The 13804-nt window shown below is 36.7% G+C and overlaps 1 protein-coding gene across 18 annotated transcripts in view; it reads right to left on the bottom strand.

Moving 5' to 3' along the window:
• The window catches only part of Picalm (phosphatidylinositol binding clathrin assembly protein), an 85602-nt gene that overhangs the window by 14153 nt on the left and 57645 nt on the right, over positions 1-13804 (bottom strand). For 5 of the 18 annotated variants that reach the window (XM_048360870.1, XM_048360861.1, XM_048360855.1 and 2 more), the window contains 6 exons: positions 7289-7396; positions 5015-5146; positions 4890-4923; positions 4625-4724; positions 1657-1680; positions 185-244 (listed from right to left, as the gene is read on the bottom strand). In XM_048360870.1, coding sequence (XP_048216827.1) covers positions 185-244; positions 1657-1680; positions 4625-4724; positions 4890-4923; positions 5015-5146; positions 7289-7396 — 458 coding nt within the window. The remainder of the gene's footprint in view (positions 1-184; positions 245-1656; positions 1681-4624; positions 4725-4889; positions 4924-5014; positions 5147-7288; positions 7397-13804) is intronic. The other 13 variants (XM_048360872.1, XM_048360864.1, XM_048360860.1 and 10 more) reach the window with 3 other exon arrangements.

The following is a 13804-nucleotide window of genomic DNA, read 5'->3' on the forward strand; positions in this document are numbered from 1 at the left end:
CCTAGAAGAGTGAAGAGGGGAAAATACTCTAACAGTACTAAGTAATATCTACTATACAACAATTATTCCAGAAATACTTATAAAAGCTATGCCAGGGTTTCTATCACTTGTGTTAGGCACTAGACCTAGGAATGAACAGGGCACTGAATCCTTCTAGTTGAGCAGCGTCTGGAAATATACTTACGATTCCATATCCTATCATGCCTGTGGGTGTAGTAGCAGGATAGGCCATTACTGGGGGTGCCTAATATGGTGAAAGGAGAAACAAGGAAATGTAATTGGTGTTTATCCATTTGTTTCAAAGAACAGCTATAGTTCCACTAAAAGAAAAAGAATTGTTAAGACAGCTGTGATTGAGATTTTGATCAAAAATTGTCAATGCTCAGTGAAAAAGTGTCTTAAAAACTAGCAGAAAAGCAAAACTGTTAAAAAGAAAAAAAATCTTTAAACTTAGACACTACCGTGTTTTAAGATTTCAACGGCTTTAAAAATCTCTGCTAGAGCACCAAGCACCTGGTGGCCTTGTATGTGTGACGCTTTAGGTTTCACCCCTAGCATCTCACCTCAAAAAAGGTTCAAAAGCTGAAAAATATTAAAATGTCTAAAATTTAGTCATTCACTATTATAAAAAAGACAAGTTTATGTCTTAAGCATTAGAAGAAAAACTCTAAAGATTTCTAATCAACTAATAAATTGATCTTCAAAAAATAGTTTCTAAGGACCTCATCTACTGTTATTGAAGAACTCCAAAAAAGATTACAAGTAACTATTAAGTATGATTATCTCCGTAAAACACAGTTCTTAGAGTATGTATGTTAACTTTCTAATTTATTCCAAATATTACTAAAAATTATTCCTTTGGAGAAATAAACATTTTTAACTCAGTTTACATGTTAATGACTAAAAGAACCATTGACAGCTAAGATATTTAAGTTCCTCTACTATTTTCATGATCTGTAAATAAACAATTGGTAACAGACTTATTTTTTCATATAATGGCTGTCTTAACATTCCCTGTGTGTTTTTCTTATCATGAAGACTAAAACTGAATACAGGAGAAAGACCAATAACATTGCTGAAACATTAAAAAAACAAAAAAAAAAAAGGTGGGCCCAGGGAGTGGAATTATATGGCAATTTGAACATATGCATGAAGAAGTTAAATGAAGCATATTTTTTTTCAAAAGTAATACTAAAGTGAACAGCTAAAAGTTAGGGTTTGGGTAAGCATGAAGGGCTTATTGGTCTCTCCCTACTGAAAAATCAAGATCTTCAGAGCAGTGAGACAAACTGCCAAGTATAGCAGAAGCCTATAAGATTTACATGCAGTTGTTATCTTAAACATTATCACAATCAACATTTCCCTTCATTCAGAAGTCATCAAGTGCAGAGTGGCAGCACAAACACACAGACACCCAGCCATCTGGCAGCAAATGGCGGAATATTAAGCAAGAAAAGAAAAAACTGGTGTTTCCCATGCCATCATCAGAATCAATTCTGCGACACACCCATGAAATCAGTAGATGCTAGGAGGAATTTCTGGCACAGTGAAAATCTGAATGTGAAAACAATAGCTGAAAGGTTATGAGATTCTGCTGCAGCAGTGGTTAATAGCATGCCAATTTATTGCAAAAAAGGCTAGTTTTTGGTCACTTACGTATTGTGGAAAATGCATGCCATTCTGTTTTTCCCAGGGAGAACAATTACATAATGCAATAACATTGGATTAGAACAAGTACTTACACAACAAAATACACAGAGAGTATTTTAGTTAACATGTACATTCACTAATTACCTAAAAACCCCTTGCATCTCCAATATCTAATGAAAGGCTATCTTCAGCAAAACAGTATCAAGGTTGACAAGGGAAGCTGAGACTTTTACCTTATTTTTGTCTGTGTGAGTGTGTACATATATACATATATATACACACACACATGCACAATAGTTCACTGATGACAGAGGTCATTAAGACAACATTGAAGGGTACAGTCACTAGTGCAGAATTCAGCGCATCCCACAGAGAGGGCCGCATTCATTAGATGTCTACCACAGTAAAGACTTAAACAATGAACTACTGAAAAAAATTTGTAGCATAACATAGATTTTAATAAATTTCTAATTAATTTGTTTTAATTGTTAAACCTTGACAGTGTTTAAGGATTAATAAAAAGGTTAGAAATGTAAATAAACATCATAAGCAGCAGTTTATCTTAAATTGTGAATCACAACATTATTAGTTCCATATGTTAGCATTAAAAAGAAACTAAAACTCACAAATATTGAACAAACTCTCCATAAGAGACCACATATAATCCCACACACCCAATGGTATTGTAAGCATGCCTATGGAATTAGAACTGACAAATTCTGAATGGTTAACACTGCTGATTCTAGTGATCAATCCTAAAAGTCAAGTGCTATCTAAACACATAACATTTCAAACAGTTTTATACTGATTTAATATAACATAAGCAAATACTCACTGCATCTTAACACAAGGGTTAATATAAAAATATGTAGAAGGAAACTGGCTCAAAGTGGTAGCACTATCTTTGAACACAAAAAGCTCAGGATAGTGCCCAGGTTCTAAGTTCAAGCCCCAGGACTTACTGAAAGAGAATCATACAGTTTTATACTTAAAACAGGGCTAATGCTCTAACTTTCCAAAGAGAATATTACTTAAAAGATAAAGCTAAATGGTGTATATATGGCTATGTATACGCATGTAAAAAACAAAACTAAACTAAAAACACAAGGTTTTATTAGTGATGGCAGTGATGACTATCTGTAGGAAAATGTCACCTTAAAAAGGTGTCTAAAACTGGGAGCCAGTGGCCTGTGCCTATCATCATAGTTACTTAGAAGGCAAGGTATGAGGTTCATAATTTGAAGCCAGCCAGGGAATGTTAGTCACGGGGAATCTTATTTCCAATTAATCACCAAAAAGCTGGAAGTGGGGTTGTGGTTCAAGTGAGTACCATCCTTGAGCAAATAAAGCTTAAATTAAGATGGCACCTAGGCCCTGAGTTCATGCCTCAGGACCAGCAACCTCAACTCTACCCCACCCCCGCCAAGAAAAGTGGCTAAATTTCAGTGTTTTTTCATTTATTTTTAGATCAGCTCTATTTTTTAAAACTATATACATGATTCAAAATAAAGAGGACAATATCCCGGAAGGGATTTAATTTGCTCCATCAAAAACATCAAAATCTCTTTAACAGCCTGTGTAATCAAAGCCCACTGACCCACTGTTAGAAAACAGCATTTCAAAATTTTCAAGAATGAGATAGTCTTATTAGTTTGGGAAGGCAGCATCAGGCCAAGGAGAGGGAAATAATTACAAAGCTATTCTGGGCCTAACATGTCTTACAGTAATTTAAACATTACTAGAATCTCTTCAGTGTGAGGCGCTATTTAATATGTACTGAGGACTAACAGTTGAACCCCATTACTTGTGGATTCCCTACTTGCAAATCTATGTGCTAAAACTTATAACCTCAAAACCACTATTTATGGTTATTCATGCATATGTGCAGAGATACCGAAAAACTGAGCTGACAAATACTGCTCATTCCCTGCTAAGGTGCAACGAAGAGAAAGCTGGGGAGGAGAGAGGTATCACAGTGATTTGCAACAAGTTCTGGGGCCAGACAGTCCAGATTAAAATTCAAATGTAAAATAAAGAAAACAGAATCTAGTAGAATCAAGTTTTTAAGGACTTAAAGTTATAGTGTGTGAGATCTATGAATGTATGTGCATATTTTCCCTGTCAATGGTTCAGTGTTTACTAGTCCTATGGGACTTTAAATTAGTACTGTCAGAATAAAAATCAACTTATTAATACTAACAAGAACTAAGCAAATTGAGATTAAAAAAAATAATAATAATGGTGCCAGGTGCTGTTGGCTCATGCCTAAAATCCTGTCTACTCAGGATCCTGGCTGATATCTAAGGATCATGGTTCAAAGCCAGCCACCAGCACAGGAAAGTCCGTGAGTCTCCCTCCTGCCTCCAATAAACCCACTCAGAAAAAGCTGGAAGTGGACCATGGCTCAAGTGGTAGAGTGCTAGCCTTGAGCAAAAGAAGCCCAGGGACATATGCCAGGCCCAGAGTCCAAGCCATAGAGCCAGGCCCCCCGCAAAAAGGGGGGGGGGGAATGATATGAACAAAACTCAGATTTTATACAAGTAATACATTTAGAGCAACAATCTAGAGTAGTGATTGAGAGCACATGCTCCCAAGGGCCTGAGTTCTAAAACAGCATAATCACTTAAGAGCTCTGTGATGTGGGGCATACTTCTATTTCCTCATTTGTAAAATGGAGCGAATAATAGGTCCTGTGAGGATTATACCAAATAAGATCATATGTTATTTATTTAAATGATGCCAAAAGTAACACTCAGCACAATGTAACCTTTTAATACATGTTAGGTACTGAAATGTACCTGGAAATAGTCAACAACATAAAAAAAGAAAAAAGAAGAACTACTTATACTGCTAAAATTGACAACGGTCCTTCCATTTTGTGATTAGCTTACAAACATTTTTCAAGCTATACTTGAGTAGATATTCAGGTGTTAGTATCTATCAATTAGTATATAATTAGTATATATCAACTCACCATTGTTGCAGCATTCCAAGCAGTTGTTGGAGCAACCTTTGGTTGCCAGTTAGATCCTCCAGTTAACTTCTTTTCACCTGGCTGGCTCCAATTTACATCACTTTAAATAAACGTAAGTAAGGATATTAAAAGACACATTATAAAATTTTGCATATCTACCTAGTCTAAACAGAGCATTTATTATGGAGGTTTTATACTTTGTAGAGATAAAAGCCAAATCAACTTCAAAACAACACATAGGGAATAATATAAATGAAACACTTACTTCTTAGTAGTGGTTCCATTTCCAATGCCAAGATCTAGAAAAGGAGAAAAAAGAAAACATTTGAATACTAAACTCAATTTAATGAAACAACTTAAAGATGATCAAAGAATCCAAAGACTACTTACTTCCCACAAGGTTGGCTAAAGACGAATCCAAGTCATCAGACACCAATTTGTTAGGTGGAAGTTTGGCAACAGGAAGACTCTGATTCTGAGAGGCCACTGTCGGTTTGAGAAGTCCACCTAGTTCATCAAAACCTTAAAGTTACAAACAGACGAAATAGGATTTGTAAGGAACTTCACGGCGCTACCACTTTCTAAAAGAGGTACTTCCTTTTCTCCTTGTTTGTTTACTAGAAAAGTTCTGCCCCAAAAGCCAACAAAACAAAATCAGGGCATTAATAAAAAGGATAAGTGAACTGACTGAAAAAGCTGCTACTAAAGCTGCTTTGACAAGCCATTTGACAAAATTATCGTAATGGAAGAAAATGAAACGTAATTCTTCCCCCTGGCCTCAGAATACTCAGTTGTACCTAAAGCAATGTAAGTAGAAAACAGATATTTGTAACTTTGAAAAGTTTGAGAAACAGCACTTGTGTGACTATTTCATACTCTTCAAAGTACGAAGTATATAAACTACCCTAAATTATACCTAAGCAATAAAAGAACTAATTACATAAACTCATCTAGTTAAACAAAGGTACTTTTTGAAAATGGAAATTAAAATTTTAAGGTTCTACACCAAGGGGTAAATGATAAATGCAAATTCAACCTAGTAAACCCATTCAAGTACTCAATGTCATAATAAAATGTTACGAGTTCAAATAAAAAAAATAAGATTATAAAATTATTATAGTGCATAAAAAATAAGTTCTTGGGCTAGGAATGGCTAAAGTAATATAGTACCTAACAAGTACAAAGCCTTGAGTCTAAACCCCAGTATCACAAAAAGAATCCATACATATATACATGCACACACATTTAACACATACTTTTAAGTTTCTATCTTTTACAGATAACTAATCATATGTTACACAACTAATTATATGTTATACATATATGTTATATGTTATGAGGAAAAGAGGAAGCTCAGGGCTTCTAACTTGTAGGCAGGCGCTATACCAGTTGAGCTATAGCAACAGCCCTATTTATAAGCTAAAATTTAGCTACTAGCCAAAGTCAATAGCAGTCTCATAAGAACAGAATTATGGGGGCTGGGAATGTGGCTTAGTGGTAAAGTGCTGGCCTTGCATGCATGAAGCCCTTTGGTTCGATTCCTCAGTACCACAAAAACAAAACAAAAATCGGAAATGGAGCTGTGGCTCAAGTGGTAGAGCACTATCCTTGAGAACAAAGATGCTCAGGGACAGTGCCTGGGCCCTGAGTTCAAGTCCCAGAACAAGCAACAAACAAACAAACAAACACACATACCAGGATTATGCAGTCTAAAGTTTATAGAAACGTTGTAATATAATTTCAAATTACTGGAAGCACAAAATACAAACTTTTCTCTACAGTCAAAAAGTTATTTTAAGACAAATGAATAAGCACAATATAATAATAATCACTCTTAATAAAAGTTGCTGTACCCACAGATCTTGCATATTCTAGTTATGTACAGACTATCAAATAAGCCAAGGTACACATTTATATTTACCAGTTCAGAAGTAGCCAATTTCATACAAATTATTATTCATTTCAGTAAAGTGAAAGTTATGACTAAAAAGGGACAGCATTCTACAGTCATTAGCCACATAGCATTCTATTAAATGTTTTCTTACTTTGTTGTTGTACAAAATCTTTCCCAACTCTAAAATTGTCACCAAGAATACATCCTTGCCAGGTGCCAGGGGCTCACACCTGTTACCCTAGCTACTCAGGAGGCTAATATCTGAGGATTGCGGTTCAAACACAGTCTGTTACCCTGTGATGTCTAATTACAAAAAAAAAAAAAAAAAAAAGGTCAAGAGGGCTAGGAATGTGGCCTAGTAGTAGAGTGCTTACCTAGCATACATCAAGCCCTGGGTTCAATTCCTCAGCTCCGCATACACAGAAAAAAAGCTTGAAGTGGTGCTGTGGCTCAAGTGGTAGAGTGCTAGCCTTGAGCAAAAAGAAGCCAGGCACAGTGCTCAAGCCCTGAGTCCAAGCCCCAGGACTGGCCAAAAAAAAAAAAGGCCAAAAGCAGAGCAGAGGCTCAGGAATAGTATCTATGTTCTGAGTTCAAACCCCTGGACTGGAAGAAAAATAAGTCCTTGACATTCTAAGCTAGTCGTGTGAGGAAAAGGAGCCGATTTCATTAGCTACTTCAATTTAATCTACTCACAAATGCTAACAGTAGCTCTACCTGTCCTTGCACAGAATCTACACTATAGCACATTTCATAAAAAAAAAATTGCTTACCGCCAGAATCCACAATAACGTTTGTAGATTTATTTCCAAACACAGATTCAAAGTCAACATTAAGGCCAGTTGAAGGATGTGGCTGTGTAACTGGAGAAGGAGTGAATCCTGAAAAAACCCAAACGTAAAAAAGCTCAATTCTTTACTAACTAAATTCATAGATCTTTAATAATTGGTAACAGGTGGAAAGAGTAAATCCTCTAATAAAAAATTAATGCCATATTTTAATGGTGATTACATTTTTCCTAACAAAATCTACCTCCAAGAAAAATCATCTACCAAGAAAACAACGAACAACTGAATTACTGGTTTGCTTCACTATAAAAATAAAACTTTTGCTTATCTTTTAATTTAATTTTGTATGTTGTAATCTTGTATAAATCAACTCTAGGCTTTTCCATGAAGCAAAACATATATGCAACGCAAGTAAATCAAGTGGGAATAAAAATTAAGTATTTTGCAATACTTAAAAAAATATGAATCTTGGGCTGGGGATATGGCCCAGTGGCAAGAGTGCTTGCTTCATATACATGAACCCCTGGGTTCGATTCTCCAGCACCACATATACAGAAAACAGCCAAAAGGGGCGCTGTGACTCAAGTGGCAGAGTGCTAGACTTGAGCAAAAAGAAGCCAGGGACAGTGCTCAGGCCCTGAGTCCAAGCCCCAGGACTGGGAGGGAGGGAGGGAGGGAGGGAGGGAGGGAGGGAGGGAGGGAGGGAGACTGGAGATGTTTGGAAAGCCTGGGGGGTGGGGGGGCGTTGAAAAGTAGCCTGATGGGAATAAGGAGGAAGGCAAACGGCAATAAAAATAAAATAAAATATACCAAGTTAAAAAAAATATGAATCTTAACATTCTCAAGATGACAGTCCTCCTATCTACATTTTATCTTCTTTTTTCCCTTCTTTCCCTAGAGAGTTAATCAAAACCTATACAGTTTAAATTCACTGGAGAAGTAGTGGAATTCTAAAAGTTGCAATCCATTAATCTATGTCCACCTCTGTCCAATTGCTTTTAGAACAGTGAAACAAAAACTCCAAACCACCCTCTAATTTCCAAGAACAGGGCCAAGAAGTATGTAATCTAACATGCTAATTCACTTAAGTCTGATCTGAAACATCAACTCATAGGCAGGATGCACATTTTTTTCCCTTGTTATAATAGTTACAATGGCAAGCAAACACCAAGCTAAAGTCTTTGTGACCCGTTCTTCCTGGGCTAAAAAGCTTTTTCACATGTGAGGTTCTCAAATTCTCGAAGCTAAACCCCCCCCCCAAAAAAAACCAAAACAATAAAAACCACCTAAAACTATTAGGTTTGTCATATGACTATATACCTCTGCATCACCAGATAACTTCAGGTAAGTCCCAGTCTATCTAACCAAAAGAAGTTCTTTCACTTGGCAGAAGGTTATGCTAAATGGCTCACTAAGGTCTTTTTCATCTATTTCTGCTAAATCATCTTTCGTCAGAATTTCACTGTCAATTCTCAATGTAATCCGTGTGTGTGTGTGTGTGTGTGTGTGTGAAAAATGATAATATACTGTACTAGAAAAGACAGAGTTTAAAGAAAATTGTAAGAAGCAGATTTGGTGGGAAGTCCAAAAAAGGTCTTGGCACAAATATACAGTAGCCAGGAAACAAGGATTATTAACAGTAAACTGTAATTGTGAGTAAGCCAACCACTGTGGTTCAAGCCTGTACTCTTACCTGCCAAGGAAGCTGAGATCTGAGGATTGTCTTTTGAAGCTATTTTACACAGGAGAAGTCTAAGAAGCTCTTACCTCTCTTAATTGCCAAAAGAAGCAAAAGTGGAGCTGTTGCTCAAGTGGTAGAATACCAGCCTTCAGTGAAAAAGGTAAAGGACAGCACCCAGGCCCTGAGTTAAAGCCACAATAGTAGCACAAACAGATAAAAAATGACTAAGAGCAATAATTAACACTAAATATCAAAGTGGTAGGTGTCAGTGGGGTTACTTTATAAACGCAGCATTTTGGATCAAATAATGAATATTCTGTAGAGCTCTAAGGTACATTTTTAAAACTAATATACAAGTATGATATTGATCCAATCCTTTTTTTGTGTGCTGGTACTGGGGCTTAAACTCGGGGTCTGGGCTCTGGCTGTCCCTTAGCGTTTTTGGTCAAGGCTGGAATTCTACCACCTGAGTGACAGCTTCACTTTCAGCCTTTCTGGTGGTTAACTGGAGATGTTTCATACCTTCCTGCCTCTGCTGGCTTCAAGCCAATATCCTTAGATGCCTGCCTCCAGAGTAGCTAGGATTACAATGAACCACTAGTGTCTGGCTTTTTAAGTACTCTTAATTCAAAGATACTGCCTTTATAAAGAGACTACAAACATCATAAAAACAAAATAATTTCACACATAAATCTCTTAACCATCAAAAGTATTTGGAAGAGCAAATAAGGAAAAGCAAATACAGGAATTACATTCAGTAGGAAAAAAAATAGGTGTTAGCTGGACTTTGGTGGCACATCTGTAATCCCAGCCACTCAGGACATAGAAATCTGAAGATATAACAGTTTGAAGCCATCCAGTGTAGGAAACTTTGTAACTCTTGTTACACTCTAGAAAGCTGGAAGTGAAGCTGTGGCAAGTGGAAGAGTGCTAGCCTTGAACAACAACAACAAAAATCTCAGGGACAGTGGCCAGACTTGAGTTCAAGTCCCAGGACCAATACCAAAAGGAAAGAAAAAAAAAAGGAAGGGAGGGTGCTGGTGGCTCATGCCTGTAATCCTACTCAGGAGGCTGAGATCTAAGGATCTTGGTTCAAAGCCAGCCTGGGCAGGAAAGTCCCTGGGACTCTCATCTTCAATTAACTGCCTGAAACCCAGAAGTGGTACTGTGTCTCAAAGTGGTAGAGCACTAGCCTTCAGCAAAGAAGCTCAGAGACAGTGCTCAGGCCCTAGGTTTAGGCCCCATAACCAACAACAACAAAAAATACTTTGGTTCTCACAACTCCTTAAGCTAAGAGCCAATGTATCTACTCAAGATAAAGATTTATCTTGCTTATTTATGTGCCCATTCTACTATCAACATAGTGTAACAAGTATATAATATTTTCTTTAGCTGGGGCCCAGTCTGGTGGCTCACACCTGTAATTCTACCTACTCAGAAGGCCAAGATCTGAAGATCTAAGTTCAAATCCAGCCTGAATAGGAAAAGTCCATATGACTCTTATCACCAATCAATCACCAAAAAGCTGGAAGTGGAAGTGATGACTCAAGTGGTAAAGAACTAGATTTGAGCAAAAAAGCTCAGACCCCAAGTTTAAAACCACCCTCCCCCCCAAAAAAACATACATACTGATCTTCAAAGAATTCTGGAGATTATAATATTACTAACCTGAATCTTGTATCATACATGAAACAGCAACTTATAACCAGGCCAAATGCACCAAATTCTTACCTTTTCCTGCTATATATAGTATCTTAGGCTTTCTAAAATTTGATAACAGACTATTAGAGTCACTAGTTCCCATTTACCTGAACGGGGAGAAGGAAATGGTTTTCTCTTTTTCTAGTTCTCCCTTAATTTAATCCTGCTATACTAAAATCCCTGCAGAAAGAAAGAAAAAAAAAGAAGGAAGAAGCAAAGAAGGAAGGAAGGAATTCTACCATTTCTCGTAATACAAAAGAACTTCTATTTATTGAAAGACAGGAGATGTCTCCTAAGTCCTCAGAGGTAACAGTTGGTGAAACTAAAATATTACCTGAGGGCAGGGAATATGGCCTAGTGGCAAGAGTGCCTGCCTTATATACATGAAGCCCTGGGTTCAATTCCCCAGCACCACATATATAGAAAATGGCCAGAAGTGGCGCTGTGTCTCAAGTGGAAGAGTGCTAGCCTTGAGCAAAAAGAAGCCAGGGACAGTGCTCAGGCCCTGAGTCCAAGGCCCAGGACAAGCAAAAAAAAAGTACTACCTGAAAGTAGTTAGAAAAGACACAGATGCAAAGCATGTACTACCTCAAGTATGAATAACCTCTACATGGACAGGAGAAAAAGTGAAAGGAAATTTTAAATTAACTGCACTAGCAGATTGGCTATTGCAGAAGCAAGCAGTGTTATTTTCAAGGTAACAATCGTGCGTATGTGTTAAAAAGTCATATATGTAAACTTTATGACAATCTTGCAAGATCATCTCTTTCTAAATGATAAACACTTGCTTTGAAAAGCATACAGCTTACAAAGAACTGAAATTCGAACTCAAATTTGCTAGATTTCAAGCATATTTGTTCTCTCAAATGTACTTGCAATTCTACTTTAAAATATATTTAGCCATGTCTACTTCTTACTACCAGACATAACCTTAATTCTTCAGTTGTACTCTATACTTACAATTTTTTATTGTTACTATAAGGGTGATGTGCCAGGGGGTATGGGTACGTAAGTCAGGAAACGAGCACATTTCTTTCTGGACAATGTCACCCCTTCCCTCACCCTCTCCCAGCACATACACTTTCAATTCTAACTTAAACAAACAGGTATGTATTCACAAAACCAGCGTGTTTAAGGAAAGCAAAATCAGACATACTGTTCTCCATAAACAAATAGCCCTATCATTAGGAAAAGAAATACAAAGCAGTTGACTTTTTAGACAATACTAGACTTCTTCTAATGTCTAGCTTTACTAGTTTACACAGTCAATTTCATGGTATAAGGACTGCAACTGACTCTTTTGCCTTAAATCAGTGCTCTTATTTATAGCGTTAATGATGAACAAGCTGCATGATAAATTGAACATTTTATTATGACATAAATGTCTTCCTCTGGATATGTAGATACACAGCTGTTCTCTCGTATCCTGGATTAGTTCTGCAGGATAGGGCAGATAATCTTGTATTACAATCACAAGAAAGAATCACTTAAATCAATTACTGGATTTGGGGTATACATAGTTTGAACTATCAAACCAGTTATTAATAAAACTAGAATGTCTTACTTGGAACTTGCTCTAATGTCTTCTATACACTTGTTTTCTAGTTCCTTTCCTCTCATATCCCTTCCTTCCTTCCTTCCTTTCATGTTTATCTAAGAAGACTAGATGTGGTCACATGATCTCTTTAGGATATACAAAGAACATTCTGCATGTTGCTTTAAACAAAACTTAAATTCACTGGGTGCCAATGGCTCCCACCTCTAATCCTAGCTATCCAAGAGGCTGAAATCTGAGGATCTCAGTTGAAGCCAGACCAGGCAGGAAAATTCATAAAATTCTTATTTCCAATAAACTACTAAAAATGCTGAAAGTTGAAGCTGTAGCTCAAGTGGTAGAGCATTCTCCTTGAGTAAAAAAAAAGCTTGAGACAGCACTGAGTTCGAGCCCTAGGACATGTACCCAAAGAACAAAACAAAACAAAACAAACCCATACATTTATTTGTACTACCATAAGCTGTTTTTCTGAACTAAATAAAATCAGTTCTATATTTAAAAGATTTTTAAATTATTCTTTATTGTAAAGGTGATGTACAGAGAGCTTGCAGTTACCTAAATCAGTTGCAGTTATAGAAGTACCTTACTTTTTGAATAGTGTCACCTCTTCCTTTAGTTTTACATTTTCAAAAGAGGAGATAAGAGCAGAGTGTGGAGATGAAGACTCAACACTCATGGTCTTAAGTTCTAGGTCAACGTAGGCTACAAAGTGTCACTACTCTCAAACAAGGGAAGTGGGGATGCAATTACCATGTATTAAGAACATAGTGCAAGCATATTGTTTTGCTTAAATATACTAGAAATGTATACTTCCCTGTACAGTGCTGATGTACAACTCGGCCTTTTCATATTCCAGTGACAGGTAAGCCAAATTGCTTTTCTACTTCACTAAACTAGGACATATACTTTTTGTTTACCACAATGAAGTGAAACCTTTAAGAGTAGACAAAGTACTTAAGAGCATTAGACAATCTCAAGTTATAAAAAAAAAAAAAAAAGATTAAGATCACCACTAGGTATGACAGTCAATGTTTCATCCAAGCACAGAGGAAAAAATATAAGCACATACAAACATCTAAGTTTAAAAGGATGTCACTTTGTGTGTTTATGCATGTGTGCACACATGTGCAGGTACTAGGGGTTGAACTCAGGGCCTGGATACTGTTCTTGAGCTTTCTTGAAGACTAGTACTCTACTGCTTGAGCCACAGCTCCACTTCCATTTTTCCTTATTTTTTGATTCAGAGGCTAGTGTCTCATGAACTTTCCTGCCCTAGTTGGCTTTGAACCAAAGACACACAACCTCCTGAGTAGCTAGGATTACAGGCTGAGCCACCAGCACTGGGCTTAAGAATATTACTTTTTAATCGACTTTCTGAACTAATAAACAGGCCACCAAATACTAGACAACTAGAGTACATCAGATACTGAATAAAACACTAAAAAAGCTGAAACATTAATGGAAATTTTCTATCCTGAAACTATGTATTAAATAAAGAATACTAGTTATCAATTTAAAAATCTCACTACATGATTAATGCTATTTATTTCTACTGGATGCTCAA

Source organism: Perognathus longimembris, chromosome 13 (genome assembly GCF_023159225.1).
Source record: "Perognathus longimembris pacificus isolate PPM17 chromosome 13, ASM2315922v1, whole genome shotgun sequence".
NCBI lineage: Eukaryota > Metazoa > Chordata > Mammalia > Rodentia > Heteromyidae > Perognathus > Perognathus longimembris.